Source organism: Brienomyrus brachyistius, chromosome 7, assembly GCF_023856365.1.
Source record: "Brienomyrus brachyistius isolate T26 chromosome 7, BBRACH_0.4, whole genome shotgun sequence".
Lineage (NCBI taxonomy): Eukaryota > Metazoa > Chordata > Actinopteri > Osteoglossiformes > Mormyridae > Brienomyrus > Brienomyrus brachyistius.
This window is the reverse complement of record NC_064539.1, coordinates 11,916,657-11,934,155: the sequence shown is the minus strand read 5'-3', so window position 1 is coordinate 11,934,155 and position 17,499 is coordinate 11,916,657. Positions and strand designations below refer to the sequence as shown.

Sequence of the window (17,499 nt, the reverse complement as noted above, 5' to 3'; positions counted from 1 at the left end):
TACCACAATCTCCCTCCTTCCGGCTCTAAAGCTGGAAGTACCTAAAAGCAGTTAGACACTGTCACTTCAGGTGATGCCGCCTCTGTAAACTGTGTACGCTCTTTTCTACGTCTATGTCCTACGTTCACCCAGCTCTCTCGACCTATCTGTTCTTCATTCTCCCCCCTCCCTGCTTGTGACGTACACAACATCTCCCTAAAAGGCGTAAAAAATGGTTTTTGTTATGTTGTGGGGGACATTTGGTCCCCACATTGTAATATAAATCTAATTCACACACACAGGCACACATATATTTATATTTGTATGTTTGGGGGACAGTCCATACATTTCTATGGGAAAAACTCAAATGCCAATAATGACAACTTTAACCCCTACCCAGCCATAACCTTAACCATAAGTAACCAAACAGAATACAAGACGTTTGGCATTTTTAGTTTTTTGGTTGCATTCACAGATTTTTATAAAATTTCCCCTTTTATAAAGTTTCCCCTTGTGGGGACTGAAAAAACATCAAAATAACAGATTTCTATTACACACACACACACACGCGCACGCACACACCAATCGTGGAGGTGTGAGGCAACAGTGCTACCCAATGAGCCACCATGCTGTCCTCAAATACAATCACATATTTTAAAACCTCATTTCAGTGATTATAATCAGTAACTAGTTGCTTATAGAAAAGCTATAAAATCATGGCGCACATACAAGAAGCATTTGGCTTAACGGAGCGTATGGGAACAAGCCCACAAACTGTCATACCGCTTAGCTAATTGGCACATTTTGGATCTTCTGTTCTTAGCTGACAGTGCACTTGGGACTTTTGTCATGTGACTTGGCCTTACAATGGGAGATAACTTGCCAGCCTGCTGCCTAAAAGCGTGTCCACAGAATGCAGGCTCCCCCGCATCAAAAAGCTTCTGGCAGCATTTAATTATACATCTCCTCTCTCGTTAGAAGCCCTCATTTCCTTCTGCACTCCCGCTGGGCTACAGAGCTGCCTGATGCAGGCACAATAAAAACAGCTATTTCTCAGGTCCCCATGGTGAAAGTGGGGCTTCCTCTTATACTGAAACTGTCAGTGGACAAGGGGAGGGTCTTGCTTGTGTTCACACCATATGCAATTTACCAGAATATTCAGATTCCAACAATGGTTGAATCTGGCCAACACAATAGTTTGGCTAACACAAATGGCTAACACAAATGTAGTTATATAATTTAAATAATAGTCATATAATTCTCCATAGGAAAGACTGGTAGTAACAGTGGATGGTATTACTATAAACTGGCAGATTAACTCAAGCACCATTAATTACAATCTAATACTGGAAGTACATCATCAAGGAACATCCTATTTACAGGGAAAGACAGTGCCCTGCTTCCCTAGTCCGAGGTGCTCAAAGGCCCCGTTTGGCATGATTTGGCCCGAAACGACAGGAGAGACGACGACTCCACCAACATGAGCAGGCGTACTGGGGAGGCATGAAAGGGGGCGCTATGGGGCCAGAGTATTGGCCAGCCAGGGGTTGGGGAGGGCTGCTGAGGAGGAGAACCTGGGTCTGTGACTGTGCATACGCTGAGGCCTCCTCTGTAAGCTTCATGATGGCAGGCTGAGTGCTGGTGGGGGCCATTTTGGTGGCCACGCCAGCCACCGCCTAAAGAGAGGAGACAAAAACAAGGACAGCGATCACACAGTGATACTGTTTTATCACTTTTGTACGTTACATTTCTCTGCATCCTTATTTCAGCATGTGTCACTGTTTCGAGAGTGAATCACATGGAGTCCAGACGGAGATCAAAATCACGCAGCTGCTTAGGATAATGTTACACTTTTAATGCAAGAGGGAGAAAACAGAGAACTTTCTAGAAGATTTCTCAATATATCTGGCAAGGCCTGACATGTTCAAGATGCATGTTGCTAAATCACTTATAATATATAAATATTATAAAAGTTTAAATGACATTTTTCATCCATTTCAAAAGCAAATTTGAAGTTTTGGAAAAGAATTAAGAGATCGCAGCAGCATTTTTAGTTTCATTTATTTCTCAGTTTATGGGAATGCATCTGTGTAAAATGCATATTTTTTTCTTTACAAACTCCAGCCTGGCTCTTCCACGCTTTTCATTGATGAAGGGCTTCTTCCATGATTTATTTGTCTTTAAGGGCTTCTATGAGTCCTAGCAGTGCTGACTGTCCTAGCAGTGCTGACTGTCCTAGCAGTGCACTTCACACCACTGAATGTTTCACATTCTTTCTGAAAGACTCTTGAGGTCATCGTCTGATACAGTATATGAGACACCACCGGATAAGTTGACGGTCATCTCTGGCATTATAAAGTCGCTTCTGCCCGCTACCTGGCTAGTTTTTGGTCACTGACAGTGTCTCCTGCTTCACCTTGTTCTTGCATACTGCCGTCTTAGACACTTAGAGCCTGGAAGCAGCCTGTCGCACAGAGTAACCTTCTGCTAGCAGAACCAGGACTAAACCAGGATTTAAGAATCCAAATGCTAAAAAAATGCTGTGATCTCTTAATTTTTTCCAGAGTTCTAACTTTTTTGCGGTACGTTTTGAGTCTTTAAAGGTAAAAAGAATTTATTTAAAATAATTTATTTTATTAATAATAATAATAATAATAATAATAAATTGTATTTGTATTGCACTTTATATTCTAGCAATCTCAAAGTGCTACAAAGTAAAAGAGTAGTGTAATAAAAATACTATAAAATATAATAATAATATAAAATACAAAGACTAGACTATAAAGAGTAAAAAGTAAAAATACTCAATTAAATGTCTTTCTAAAAAGATAGGTTTTTAGATTTTTTTATTTTGTTGCCTAATTACTAATTAAGGATTATGACGTATTCTGCTATGTATAAACATGTGTTTGAATTGAAAAGTAAAAACACAACTGACATTACAATGTATGCAGAGGAAAGTTCTCTGGCGTGTTTGGTGCACTTGCCCCCACGCCCACAAATGGCTGAGGGGTGTGTAGCACCGACATGGGCAGCTGTTACCAGTCACCCCCACCAGTCATGTGCCCCTTCATTCCTTAATAAATGTGCTGGACCAAATCCCCAGCAGAAACTGACTGTGCGGCTTTCCCACTCAACCTGAATTCCTGCAGTGAAGGGGCTCAGTGATTAACTTACAAGTCATGTGACCTGGGCTTGAATCAGGCTGTGGGCTCTTCTTTGCGCATCTATTTATGATCTGAAAACAGCTAGTTCTTCTTTGCACTGGGTGTAAGTTCTGAGCAAGTAAGCATTCTGTTGCACTTGCAGCACTTGTTCCCATTTGCACTGCTAAACAGATTCAGAATCAGTTTTATGAACACCAGGCTGATGTCACACACCTTCCATGGCCTTGCCATTCACCTGATTTTTTTTATACTCTTATATGCAGAGAATATATAAAAATAAAAAAATGAAAAAGGAGGGGAAGGGGAAACATAAATACATTAACATAAGGTCCTGAACATTGACACGGGGGGATGAGAGACAGATAATATGCTCAAGTACATGACAGAGGTTCCTGGGATAACAGAGTTCACATATAAAATCCATTTTCTCCAATATTTCTTAAATGTGTCCATCCGCAACTTTAGGGAAAAAGACAATTTCTACATTACAAAAATTTCATCACCTGATTTAAACATCATTGCATATATATGGGAAGTTCCCATCAGCAGAGTGCAAAGTAGATTTACATTTCCTTGGTCCTTCAACGAAATGGAGGCTTTTCTTTTTGAGGAACAATCTGGTATCCCATGACATACAGTTAAGAACTGGCATGACAACATTCTGAGAAGCATAGCAGCTTATCTAGTACAGGGTTGCAATGTGAGCGTGGGCCAGGTATAGAGTAGGGCTGCACCCACCGGCTTTGTGTTTGTGAAAGGGTTGTATTCTTCCAAACCTGAGGTGACCGTTCGCGTGGCCTGCGTGACTGCAGGATCCTAGGAAAGAAAAGGAAAGAAAAGGAAATTAACTCAAGCATACAAATCACATCAGTTTATTTACTAGAAATATATCGTCTTATAACTTAACAAGTGAATTATTTCTGATGGTGGTAATTTTTTTAATTTACTTACTTTCTACTGCACACACACAAATTCTGTAACTGCTTAAAAACTACTGCTGAATCTAAGAGGGGAGTCAACAACTACAACACTGGCCATTTGCACAGCAGCAAATCAGATTAGGTCACCAAGTTTCTGTGTAAACAAAATAGAAAGTACTGATATGCAGCATAGGAGGTACGCCAGGGTAACTGTCACACTGTCTACACGCCATGCTGTATTTTGACAGCTGTGGCCCCGGACCTCCTCCAGAGATGACAGCAAAGCTGTGAGACGACCTTCAGTCAAAATGGAGATGAAAAAAGGCAAAAACAAAGAAAGCTGGTAGTAAGTCATATCGAAACCTGATGGCTGTCCATTTGGATTTCCTTCAACCTAGTTTCCCTCCAGTGTGAGATACAAGACCAATTCTGGGAAAAGCAGCCTGTGAGCCGTGGCACAATCCCGGACTAGCAGGGGACTGCAGCAAAGCCCACACACACTGAAACTAGACGTGGGCGATATGACGATATGAGATCAATGTATGTGTTGATGATCCGCCAAAGCAGAGAGACTGTAAAATCGTCTATATAGATTACATTCTGTGTCTATTGCAGCTCTATGTTCTTCCTAACTTTTTTCCTCAGCCAAAGCGCACTATTTGCTAGTCCGCTTAATGCCCTCCTTATACAAACAGCGCTCAACCAACCAAAGTGCTCCACCACTGTCTTTTATTGTGAGTGTAGTGGGAAGCAATGGCTGAAAGTGAGAATGTAATGAATGAGTTGGTCTATAAAAAAACTCTACATCGGTGGAAGTGGTTTGGCTTTTACCCAAACGATAAGGAACAGACAGTCATTATTTGCAAAGACTGCAGAGAAAAGGTTCGTGCGTTGGACGGCGACAAAACTTTTCAATCACTAAGGAGACAGCATCCGAAACAGTACGCCGAGAGCATAGAGGCTAGGAGAGCAGTCACCCCACAGGCAGCAGAGGCAACAGTTACCAAACCAAACCAAACCACTTTGACACAAGCTTTTGAGAAAGGCGCTCCATATGAAAGGACAAGCAAGCGATGGAAAGAGATTACAGAAGCAGTTACGTTTTACCTCAGAAAAACTGTAGAAAACAAGGGGTTTAAAAGTCTGCTGAAAGTAATTGATCCGCGATACGAGATGCCCAGCTGAAAATATTTCCCCAGCACTGCCATTCCACGTCTGTATTCTGAATGCCGTGAAAAAACGGAACGCAAAGTTCAGAGATATTGTCATGTCATGTTAAAATGACAATGTTGAATAATTCAGTAATAGTTTAAGAATTGCATTAGCTCATAATAAGAGTTGCCATCTTTAATGATTACCATTTGTAAGCTTTTGTTCTTGTTGATATTTTGTTCTGAAGTACCTTTAAGTATTTATTTAGCTTTATATAAACTTGTGGGGCGGCATGGTGGTGCAGTGGTTAGCACTGTTGCCTCACACCACTGGGACCCGGGTTTGAATCTCCACCTGGGTCACATGTGTGCGGAGTTTGCATGTTTTCCCCATGTCGTCGTGGGGTTTCCTCCGGGTACTCCGGTTTCCCCCCACAGTCCAAAGACATGCCAAGGCTAATTGGAGTTGCTAACTTGCCCGTAGGAGTGCATCTGTGTGTGAATGGTGTGTGAGTGTGCCCCGTGATGGGCTGGCTCCCCATCCTGGGTTGTTCCCTGCCTCATGCCCATTGCTTCCGGGAGAGGCTCCGGACCCCCCGCAACCCAGTAGGATAAGTGGTTTGGGAAATGGATTGATGAATTATACTTTTACAAAGGAAAATAGCTTGGTTGTACTGTTCAGTAACTTGCAAAATAGTAAAAATAATCTATATCATTCAAATCAGTATAAAAACTGTGATAAAATCAAAATCACGGTTTAACTGTAAAAAAATCATGATACGATATTTTTGCCATATCGCTCATCCCTAATTGAAACTATGTATGAGGCAGAGCTGCTGATTAGGAATCACAGCAGGGACCATAAGATAAAACACAGAGCGCTGAGGCAGCCACACCACAGTCCTATCCTCCAAACATTTCTTATTATTCATGTGCTGCCTCTGTAATTCACCAAATCCAATAGTTATTACTGCAGCCTGAAAGTCAATCAATTTTATTCTTTTGTTCATTACTGACATCCACATAGATGACATTGCCACAGTATCAGGGAATGTTGGACATCCCCAGGAAAAAGTGTAACAGCATCCATTCTAACCAAAGGCAGTAAGTAACATATATATATATATATATATATATATATATATATATATATATATATATATATATATATATATATATAATCAGAGGACGAAAGTTCAGAGTCAGAAAATACAAATCCAGACCAAGATTTTGTTTTAACCAACCAACTGACTACTCTGTGAATGTGACTCTTCATATTCAAGTGGTTGGTTAGATCATAATTTTGATCTAGATTTGTACTTTCCACCTCTGCATATATTGAATGTCCTGTTGTTAATAGATGTGCCTTTGGTAGACAGCTTATCTACTTCATGGAAAGACACCATATAAACAGAGGAATTTCTGTCATTTTCACATGTAAAAGATTATAATATATAAGGCAGAGAAAAGTTTAGATACAGTAATGAGCATTCATAAGAATGGATGCTCGTAAGATATAGTGTATTCGACATGTGGGACATCCCCAGTCGATAGGCATAAATAATGATGTTTTTAAAAACCATTAGACTTTTGCCAGTGTGGAGCTGGAGAGCTACTAAATATTACTAACCAAAGGCCTAATTACACAAACAAATAAATTAGATTAATTATGTATACGTTTATTTCTATCCCCGAGTGTGCTTAGTATTTCATTCATCAAGGACAGTTTGTTATTGTCACATCAGGAGAATGGATGAACCTATTCCTTTTGCCCTCTAGTAACAAAAATGGCAATTATTTTCAGCTTTCACTATGAAATTCATATAAAAATTATACACTTCACCTAGCAGGCAGATCCGAGCTTAAAAAGATACACAAAAAATCATGATGCTAAAGTTTAATACAGTCCCACTGTCACTGTCAAGTTGTTTTACTTAATTTCATTTATTAAGTCATGGAGCCATCTCCCTGGGTAATTATTACGGCAAATGGCCGAGGGCAAACCTCTGTGTGAGTAGTTCAAAGGCTGCCAAGGTGCCATAGCAACTGTAGGAACCCGCCCCCGCTATTTCAGGGCCACGATGCAGAAAACACCGCCGCATGCTATCAGTTGTTTTCTGCCATTCTGGGAACACACTGCGATAATGATGTGTCATCTCGCTGTCCAAGGGGGTATGCAAACTGGAATCAGGGAAAGAGCTCTGGAGAAACAAAGAACAATGGATTATGGTTTCTCATACCCTCAGAACACCATCTCCGTAAGCGACACATAAAGATCACCTAGCAAGCCTTTCGCTTAATTATCATCAGCACCAATTCCGACAAAAACAATATTTCCCTACCACCCAACATCCTCAGCTGCTGAGGCCTCAAAAGTAATGCTTAGAATGAAAGCCTATAATTTCAGACTTGGCAAAAAAATTGCACTAATTTGCTTTGCAAGCAGTCTATAAATGGCATGAGGAGAGAAAGACGCAACTGTGGGTGTGTCGGACGAACCGAAAAAGGAAGTCGCAGTCTCTAGAAAACAAATTTAGAGTTCTTGTGCCAGTCTTTGTGCTTCTATTAAGAAGACCCTAAGCAGAAGACAGGATGGCTCCATGTATCTCAGAATTTAACCTACAACAAGTTTTACTATTTATAGAATAAGCAAAGAATATTTTTATGTCACATTAGCTAAATTTCATAACTGTATCTCAGCCACACCTTGCAGTATAACACTGAGAAACTCTTAGATTTTTGTTTAAAATTATACAACAAATATATAAAGGAATGGATATCCCACCTTTACAATAAATAAAGTGCCTAAAACATAGCTTAAATGGACACATTTCATGCTGCCGTCATCATTACTGTCACAGTCCTCGCTTGCGGTTCCAGGAAATTACACATTTTTTAGAAACACTGGCTATGCACAGATAACAAAGCAAAGGCACTTCAGAAATAAGTGACATCTAAGGCAATGGATTTTCACAGTCAATTTAATGTTTAATGTTTGCCAAATACTCCGGGGCCACGATGAAAGCTAGAGGAAAGATGAGCGCTTCTCTGTCAAGTCAGAGACTTCAGCACTTTCAGCAAACGATAAAGATGACCTCCTTAAAAACCATTAACAAGATCCAACAAAGAATTTAAAGGCAGTTTTACTAAAAGATGAGTAATTTTTTTCTGTTCCCAAAGGGGCCCCAATAATTAGGAAATGTAGCAGCCTTGCATCTCTGTTTCACATCTATCCAGCTCCAGGATAGACACTGAGGTAAAGCCAATGGCACTGGTGTCTTAGGTGCAGATGAATGTTTTATGTGCATGCATCACCCAGAGGAGCCCATCACACTGGTCAATTATTCAAAACTGCTGGAACAAACCTGACCTACCTTCCATTGTGTGGCGGAACACACACACAGGTAGACATGTTGCACGAACCATGGCACGTTACCCATGCCTCAATCCCCAAAAGGGGTTCAATGTGCTCTACAAAAGTGTCTGGACGACAGTACAATGGTGAAACACAGAAATGGAACTTAGGATCTGCAAATAGTTAAACGTACTTTGATATTTTTAATTCAAATGAATCGCAATGTATGTAAATTGTCAGAAGTCAATCAAAATTTTTAACGTCATATTTAAATGTAACATATCTCAGGTAGGGGCAGCATGGTTGTGCAGTGGTTAGCACTGTTGCCTCACACCACTGGGACCTGGGTTCGAGTCTCCGCCTGGGTCACATGTGTGCGGAGTTTGCATGTTCTCCCCATGTCGTCGTGGGGTTTCCTCCGGGTACTCCGGTTTCCCCCCACAGTCCAAAGACATGCCAAGGCTAATTGGAGTTGCTAACTTGCCCGTAGGAGTGCATCTGTGTGTGAATGGTGTGTGAGTGTGCCCCGTGATGGGCTGGCTCCCCATCCTGGGTTGTTCCCTGCCTCGCGCCAATTGCTTCCGGCATAGGCTCCGGACCCCCCACAACCCAGTAGGATAAGCGGTTTGCAAAATGGATGGATGGATATCTCAGGTTCATACTTCAAAGGAACAAAAAAAATCTAAATTAAAATTACCATTAGTATTCAGTTTACCCTTTGAACTGAAGTGCAAAGGACCGGACTGAAGCTGTAAAGGACTATAGTGCTTGGGAAAGATGAAGGTAAGTGAGGAAGAGGACGACCAACAACAGGGTGTATGGACTGAAATGCCATGATAGCGACCCCTGGTACTTCTCATACACGTACTCGTAAAAATTGTCCGATACCAAGTACCGATACCACTTAATTGCAACATTACATCCATCCATCCATCCATCCATCCATCATCTTCCGCTTATCCGAGGTCAGGTCGCGGGGGCAGTCTCAGCAGGGAAACCCAGACTTCCCTCTCCCCGGCCACTTCATCCAGCTCCTCCGGGGGAATCCCGAGGCATTCCCAGGCTAGCCGAAAGACATAGTTCCTCCAGTGTGCCCTGGGTCTTCCACGGGGCCTCCTCTCAGTGGGACATGCCCTCACCAGGGAGGCGTCCAGGAGGCAAACTAAGCAGATGCCCGAGCCACCTCATCTGGTTCCTCTCAATGCAGAGGAGCAGTGGTTCTACTTGCCCGAATGACCAAGCTCCTCACCTTATCTCAAAGGGAGAGCCCAACCTCCTTGCAGAGGAAACTCATTTCAGCCGCTTGTACTCGCAATCTCGTTCTTTTGGTCATTACTCATAGCTCATGATCATAGGTGAGGATAGGAACGCAGATCGCCTTTTGGCTCAGCTCTCTCTTCACCATGACAGAACGATGCAGCGCTCGCATCACTGATGACGCCGCACAGATCCGCATGTCGATCTCCCGCTCCATCCTTCCCTCACTCATGAACAAGACCCCGAGATACTTAAACTCCTCCACCTGAGGGAGGACTCCCTCCCCATCCCAGAGAGAGCATTTCCACCCTTTTCCGGCTGAGGACCATGGTCTCGGATTTGGAGGTGCTGATTTTCATCCCAGCCGCTTCACACTCGGCTGTGAACGGTCCCAGTGAGAGCCTACGGTCACGGTCCGATTAAGCCAGTAGAACCACATCATCTGCAAAAAGCAAAGACCTAATCCTGAGGTCACCAAACCAGACACCCTCGATGCCAAGACTTCTCTCTCCCCGGCCACTTCATCCAGCTCATCCAGAGGAATCCTGAAGCGTTCCCAGGCCAGCCGAGAGACGTAGTCTCTCCAGCATGTCTTGGGCTACTCCTAGATATTCTGTCCATAAAAGCTATGAACAGAATCGGTGACAAAGGGCAGCCCTGATGGAGTCCAACCCTCACCAGAAACGAGTTCGACTTATTGTTGCCCATGCGGACAAAGCTCATACAGGTCATACAGGGAACGAACAGCCCTTATAAGGAAGCCCGACACTCCATACTCGCGGAGCACTCCCCACAGAACTCCCCGAGGGACACGGTCGAATGCCTTCTCCAAGTCCACAAAACATATGTAAACTGGTTAGGCAAACTCCCATGAATCCTCCAAGACTCTGCTGAGAGTATAGAGCTGGTCCACTGTTCCATGGCCAGAGCAAAAACCACAGTGCTCCTCTTGAATCCGAGGTTCGATAACAGTTGCTGTTGATATTAATAAAAATGGATATTATTATAATGATAATAATACCAGCAGCAGCAACAATATTTTACATTGGTTCAATCTCTTCCCCATCCTATTTTCCCTCAGCCTGCAGTCATACCCCGTCCCCCAAGACAGTGTAATACACGTAAACCAGTGAATGCCATCAGTCACCCGAATGCTAAGCACTGATACAGAATGGTAACTGGGACTAGGCTACCTACCCCCCCCCCACCCTACACACACACAGATACACACATACTCCCCCACCCCAAATGGAATGGCAGTTGGTTCATGGCCTCTAGATCTCTCCAATTTAATCAATGTGCTGCCATTCATAAAAAAGTAATAAAATCACATTATACCAATCAAGTGTTTGCAGCAGTTATGTTACTAATTCAACTGTTCTACTTCGATTTAATTCAAGATCATGCTAAAGGTTACTAACCAGTGGGGTCAGACTCATAATTTGCTTACTTACTTTACCCATTTTGCCATGTTTGGTCATTAGAGGAGAGCCCCAGGGAAACAGGCAGATGTAGGTTCAAAGAGGTGAATGCGAAGAAATCAGGGAGGTCAGTGACTTATATAACTTTACCCACATCACCTGCCACACACAAATTTATCATCGCACTCATCTGAAGGGAGGAGGAGGACAGTAGCTAAAAACAGTTTTACTATTTTATTCATTCATCTGAAGGTTGGTGTTTAGCAGGTGCATCCAAAAAATGGGCAACAATTTTAAGCTAGCCTCAACTTGAAACTGTGTCCACAGATTAATTAGAGAACCTGTATTTTTGGGTACAAAGCTTTAATTGTTTTATAAGAATATTTATATACAGATTAGTAGATGATGCATACAGACAGCCTCAAACAGGAGGACTTTCTGGTCTTAATTTCAAAATTTCTCAAAAGAAATTGTGAAATTATGCAGCTTTAAAAAATGCAATTAAAGTATAGCTGGTGTTTGGAGTGGGTTTGATTTTTAGTAATACTGATAAAGCTGGTCTTTAGTGAGTAATTATTAAAGAACAGTACAGGAGGGATAAGAAAATATATTTTAAACGAATGCTATACAGTTTCAAAGTTCATCATTTAATTTTTAATTAGCAGAATGCCGACAGTCCATGACTAATCTAAATTATAAATCAGAGGGGGAAAAACTGCATGGAATATATACCAGTAGCTATACTTAGGTTAAATGAGGGTGATGCCTGACATTTCATTATTATAGGATTCTTCATTTAAAAATGTCGAGCATTACTATAGAGAAATAGCTAATAGCCAGGAAGAAAACAGTTCGAGTGTGTGTGTATGTGTTTTTTTTTTATATAAAATATATATATATATCTTCCAAGGTCTAAGTCTAATAAATGTTCACCTTGTTGGAGGGTGGGAGTTTGTTTGCAATAATGATTCCCCGTGCTCATTTGGGGGAAGTCTTACCTTGGTATTAATGACAACCACATCATTAAAAATCTTACATATTCTTCTGCCTTTTTACCAACATTGTAACATATTATTCAGTAGTATGTTATCCCCAGCAATTTCAAAACGACATTTAACACAATATAGCCAATAGCTGCTAAGACTAATATCTGATTACTTCCCTGATTGAGTCCAGACCAGGATCCCAAATGAATTTGGTGCCCAGTCACTACATGTTATATTAACCTGAGAAAACCATGGGAAAACAACATTGGAATGGATATTAGAAAATATTTTCAAATGATTTACTGCTTTTCAGGGGCATTTCCCTAATGAAAGGAGAAACTTTTTATATCTGCAAACAAAAACTCTGCATTCATACCAGTACTGTGACATTTCACCTTTTCTCCTTCAGTCGACTGTAATTTCATTAAAGTAAGATCCTTCCAATAGCTAAAGGAGACAAAAATTTGTTTTCTGCCCTATAACCTGTGGCTCTCCTGCCGTACAATCTGTGGTTAATTAACCAGTCTTCATATTTCACATATCCAAAAGCAGAATTGTAAAAAAAAAAAAAAAAAACGAAAAAAAGTAAAAATAAATAAATAAAAATCTCAGATCTACGTCGTAGGCAACTCTGACCTCAAGAGACACCCACTCACTTTGAGCTATCTTCATCACCAATCTCTTTTTATGTCTTTTTATGAGGTTGAGAGAAAACCTTTTTCAGTGGAAGATTTTCAACAGTTTAGTAGTTTATCTCCTTGGGTGGAAATAACTATTTAAATAACTATTGCCAGCAGGCAATTTCATCAGCCGGGCAGCAAAAAAAAAAAGAAAAAAAAAAGATATTATTCATGCACTGGACTCGAGCAAAATAAACAGAGATAACTCTTTCATGGTCCAAAATGAATCCATGGGATTCACTCACATTTTTTTGTACAAATACAAATACTCATTACTTGTTGGCTGCTAAAACACTTTAGAAATACGTAGTTATTTTCTTACTTTTCTTACTTTTTGGAACAATATAATGCCACATCTAATATTTTTTAGAATTGCTCTTACAGTATGAAATCACCTTTATTATTTGCAAGCATAGCATTGACTGTAGATCTGAATGGGTACTGAGTGTTTTGTTTGACTAAGAAACATGCCTGTCTGTTGATCAGCGGTTTATGTAGAACCCCAGCAATATATATACAATAAGAAATATATACAAAACTCCTGGTAAAAATCAAAAACAAACAAACAAATAAATATTTAAAAATCCAACTTGCAAACTTCAGTTTGGAGCGACTTCAAGCCAGAATACAACCAGTAACTACCAGAGAAATGTGCAAGACAGAGAACACATCCATTCATCTCAGTAAAAGTTATTTTTAAATTGCCAGCCATTGTAGAGGTGACTCTTTAGATGTACTCTTTTATTTAAACTCTTTTATTGTGGTTTTACAATCACTATTGCAATTACGTGGCATGTCAATAGAAAACTTCTGCACCCATAAAATTGTTGTTCCGATTCTCATTTATTATTTAACAATGTGTGACAACACAGACTCCTACACTGTGGATTATGCCTTAAAAGGCATACTTTGGGTTAAATTGTTTGGGGACACCTCCAGGCATAGTGAAACAATCACACACATTGTGTCCTTGCAAATAGCAGAATGCATGTAGCAGAAGTCCACCAGTACACAATTCAATGAACCAAATAATTTTAAGCAGAAAGTTTTATGTTTGTGTGTATGAAATAGTTGCATACTGTTGTGAAACAATGAAACACTGTCTTTGAGGAAATTATGGATTTGTGCTCTGGAACAGCACTTAGAAGCACCAAAGTGTTTTAATCAGAAATTCAAGAATATAATTTTGTATTGTGCTGAAAACAGATTCATTGCGATTCAAAGTAGGCTGAGACAAGACACAACATCCATTCACAGTCTTGAAGTTGGCTGTCTTCTCCCAAATGTAATAAGCTGAATGTGATTTCCTGTTATTTTGGAGAGGACAGAGTCAAGACGGACCAAATCTAATTAAAATAACCTAAAGCTAAAGCACATGAATATTGTCCAATACGTATTGCTGGAAACAAAATACCTACTTAGAAAGTTATGCAGAATCACTCTACAGCTTCTGCATAGACATTCTTCCCATTTTAAGGGACCGACTTACTTGAAACCTAATTATCTAAATATGAACAAGAACATTCACAAATGGGCAGTCTTTTCTCCAAGACACACTACAGTACGTTGAAAATAAAACAAGCATTTAACCCCGAAGCCCAGTTAAATTACGAAACCGTTAAGAACAGTTGTACCACAACAGCACTTTCAGCTATAAAATTCATGTTGTTCAGATCTAATGTTCTGCTAAGCTTAATTAATTTAAATGAACCTTTAAATTGAAAGGGTACTGTTTTCAAATATCCCAGTGTGTAAAAATCCAATCTGACAACTTCATTTTTCGATATTTTAATTGTTTGCATGGCTTTCACTACTTTACATTAGTACCGTTAGACAGTCAAGCATCGCTGTCACACGTTATCAACCACCCATACAGTGCACATTGTCATTTTATTAACAAAATTTGTTATATACTCATATCGAATGTGACTTATCGTCGATACTTTGTCGTGTGCTAAAGGTCCATCAACAACAAATACGCATTTTATACGCAATAGGTTCGCGGTAATCTAATATCCAGGGTGTAAAGTTACACCGCTAAACTAATTGCACTGTGCCAGAAAAAGGTGCTTTGCTATTCTAATGGCAACGTTACAGAGCGCCACACAACCGAACTGACCACCGAAATATATAAAAAAAAACACACATCTAACTTTAAGTACTCATGACTAAGTGTTTGCTAGTTCGAATCGGAGCTGGTATGTTATAAATCTACAAGGTGAAAGAACAGTAAAAGAGTAAAAGACAATTAATCTAAAACCATTCGCATACGTAATCCGTTCCCAAGGATGTACACGCATGTGGCCAACGGCCGCCTCTGTGTCGTTATCCAGTCAGTAAACAAAACTAAGGCGTCGTAATAAAAACCAAAGAAGCCAACGGGAGCCCCGGCCAGGCAGCTACATGTGCCGAGGTGCTAAACAGTGCTCAGGTTCCTCATAACACCGATGAGTTAATGTGGATGTGACAGGGCGCCTATAGCACGTCCGCAGGTGACCGTTTAGCTGGGCTGCCGCTGGAGTCTACAGGCGCCTGTCAGTAAGATAACGAGCCAGCCTGGGCTGTCAGTGCGTAACCAGCCGGGCTGCCCGGTAAGCCCGCTAACCAAATAGCCATTTCCTTTACCTGAAACGGGTTACTAAAGTCCGGGTCCGCGAACGGGTTGCTGTCGAAGTCTGACATCTTTCAGGTTTATGTTCCTCCGTCTCTCTTCTGCTTTTCCGGTGCTTTGTATTTATTAATAATTTTTTTTGAAGAAAGGATACCCCCCTCGAGGAACGTTACAGTAAGACGGCTCACTTTGGGCTTTCTTCAGTAGCAAAATGGCAGGAACGGAAGTGATGTCCGAGATCAATCTGACACTCCGCCGCACCGCGACGTCACCCTCACTGCCACCGCGGGGACCTTTATCTGTCTAAAGTGCGCTCACTCCGCCCTGTTACCGCGTCTGCCTTAAATCCTGTGAGGCTGCAGCTATATAGCAGAGTATACCTGTCTTCTCTGTTATAAATTACATATGTTAATTTGATACTAAGAATGAAGTCCTGATGAAAATATAACTTTATCATCACTTGCTGCTAGTTATTACCATCTTTATCATGAGCAAAGTATTTATAATCACTAAGAGAGGAAATCAAAGAGCACCCACACACCCACACACAGAGCTCGGAATAGGAGTTAAAACCACACCACTGGCCGCACTGCTACCCTCCATACCGCTATGCCACCCACTGAGCAATTAAATTTACTTTGATATAAAAGCCTTCTGTGGCAGTGAGGTGGTGCAGTGGTTAACACTGTGATCTGACATCTCTGAGACCTGGGTTTGAGTCTCTACTAGAATTCTACATGTATGGAATTTGCATGTTCTCCCTATGTCTTCATGAGGTGTGCTCCACGTCCCCCCCCCCCCCCCAGTCCAAAAACATGCTGTTATTAACTGGACATACCACATTGATGACAGGTCACTTGACCTTTGATTGCTATGATCCACCACCTTGTCAATCAACATTAGTATAGAAGGGGATGTGTACCAGGTGACGTCACTCTACAGGTGAAGGCCAATGCACAAAATGTCATTACACTTCAAAACTGATCATTTTCATGTTTCTTGAATACAAGGGGTTAAATCAGAAGAGGAGCCCTCTCAGGTCAGGTAAGCAGCTCAGTACATTGGCTTATTAGTTTGGCTTATATGTTGTATTAAAAGTTTAAAGAAATGTAATAAACTACAGTTTTGAGTGCTCATCTGATGAAGAGGACCAAGTAACAGGTCGATGTTGTATATACAAGTAGTACACATATGTATTTTATCATAAAAATTATTAACTTTGACTTGGGAAACCTAGACTTGTGCTAAAGTTTTATTTGACCATGCTATTAAAATGGTCTCTTATTGAACTTTCCAATGAGCTTAGGGATGTAGCTGTAATAGTGAATAAGTTACAGCTCATAAGAAAATGCTCTAAATTTTTCCATCTTTTTTTGCTACCCATTGTGTTTAGAAGATGTTATATCTCAAATGGGAATTAAAAAAATATATATATTTCTGAGCACTGGAAGGAATTTGTTATTCACATGCCAAATTTCATCAAAACCAAAAATGATGAAGCAAAGACCATTTGTAGAATTAAAATGGAATGACTTATTTGGTATCTGAAGCATAGCCATGGGGGAAACAGGTGTTTTTGAACTGGAGTTGTTTTTGCGTTGGTTTTGAGTTTTATATTAGAAGTCGTGTTCTTTTTGTGGAATTCTTCCCCTGTAAGATAGACCTCAATGTTTGAATGTTCTGAAAAAATGCATTGTGGTTTCTTGAATGAAGAAGATAATATGTCGTGCGATGGAGAGGCATTCCACCCAGGGTGTTCCCCTGTTTTATGCCCTGTGTTTCCTGGGGCTAGACTCCATATGTTATGCCAAGACTTGGTTCTGACTCAAGTGCAAGGAGGAAAAATCTGTCAGAACAAGGGTTAGCGTTATTTCAAGCAGGGGCGTTAGAAATAGTGGGGACAGGGGCAGACCCCCCCTTCCCCAAAAATAAATAATGAAGATCATGTTCCTTATCTTTTTATTCTAAATCC

General features: G+C 40.7%; 1 protein-coding gene across 2 annotated transcripts in view; it reads right to left on the bottom strand.

Annotated features, from left to right (window-relative positions):
• Positions 1 to 15,771, bottom strand: part of LOC125745648 (secretory carrier-associated membrane protein 1-like) — a 29,134-nt gene extending 13,363 nt beyond the window's left edge. Inside the window, exons 1-3 of one of the 2 annotated variants that reach the window (XM_049018678.1) lie at positions 15,542 to 15,771; positions 3,885 to 3,962; positions 1,554 to 1,655 (exon numbers count right to left, since the gene is read on the bottom strand). In XM_049018678.1, the coding sequence (XP_048874635.1) occupies positions 1,554 to 1,655; positions 3,885 to 3,962; positions 15,542 to 15,598 (237 nt within the window). In that variant the 5' untranslated portion in view covers positions 15,599 to 15,771. The remainder of the gene's footprint in view (positions 1 to 1,553; positions 1,656 to 3,884; positions 3,963 to 15,541) is intronic. The other variant, XM_049018677.1, reaches the window with a different exon arrangement.
• Positions 15,772 to 17,499: the final 1,728 nt, after the last annotated feature.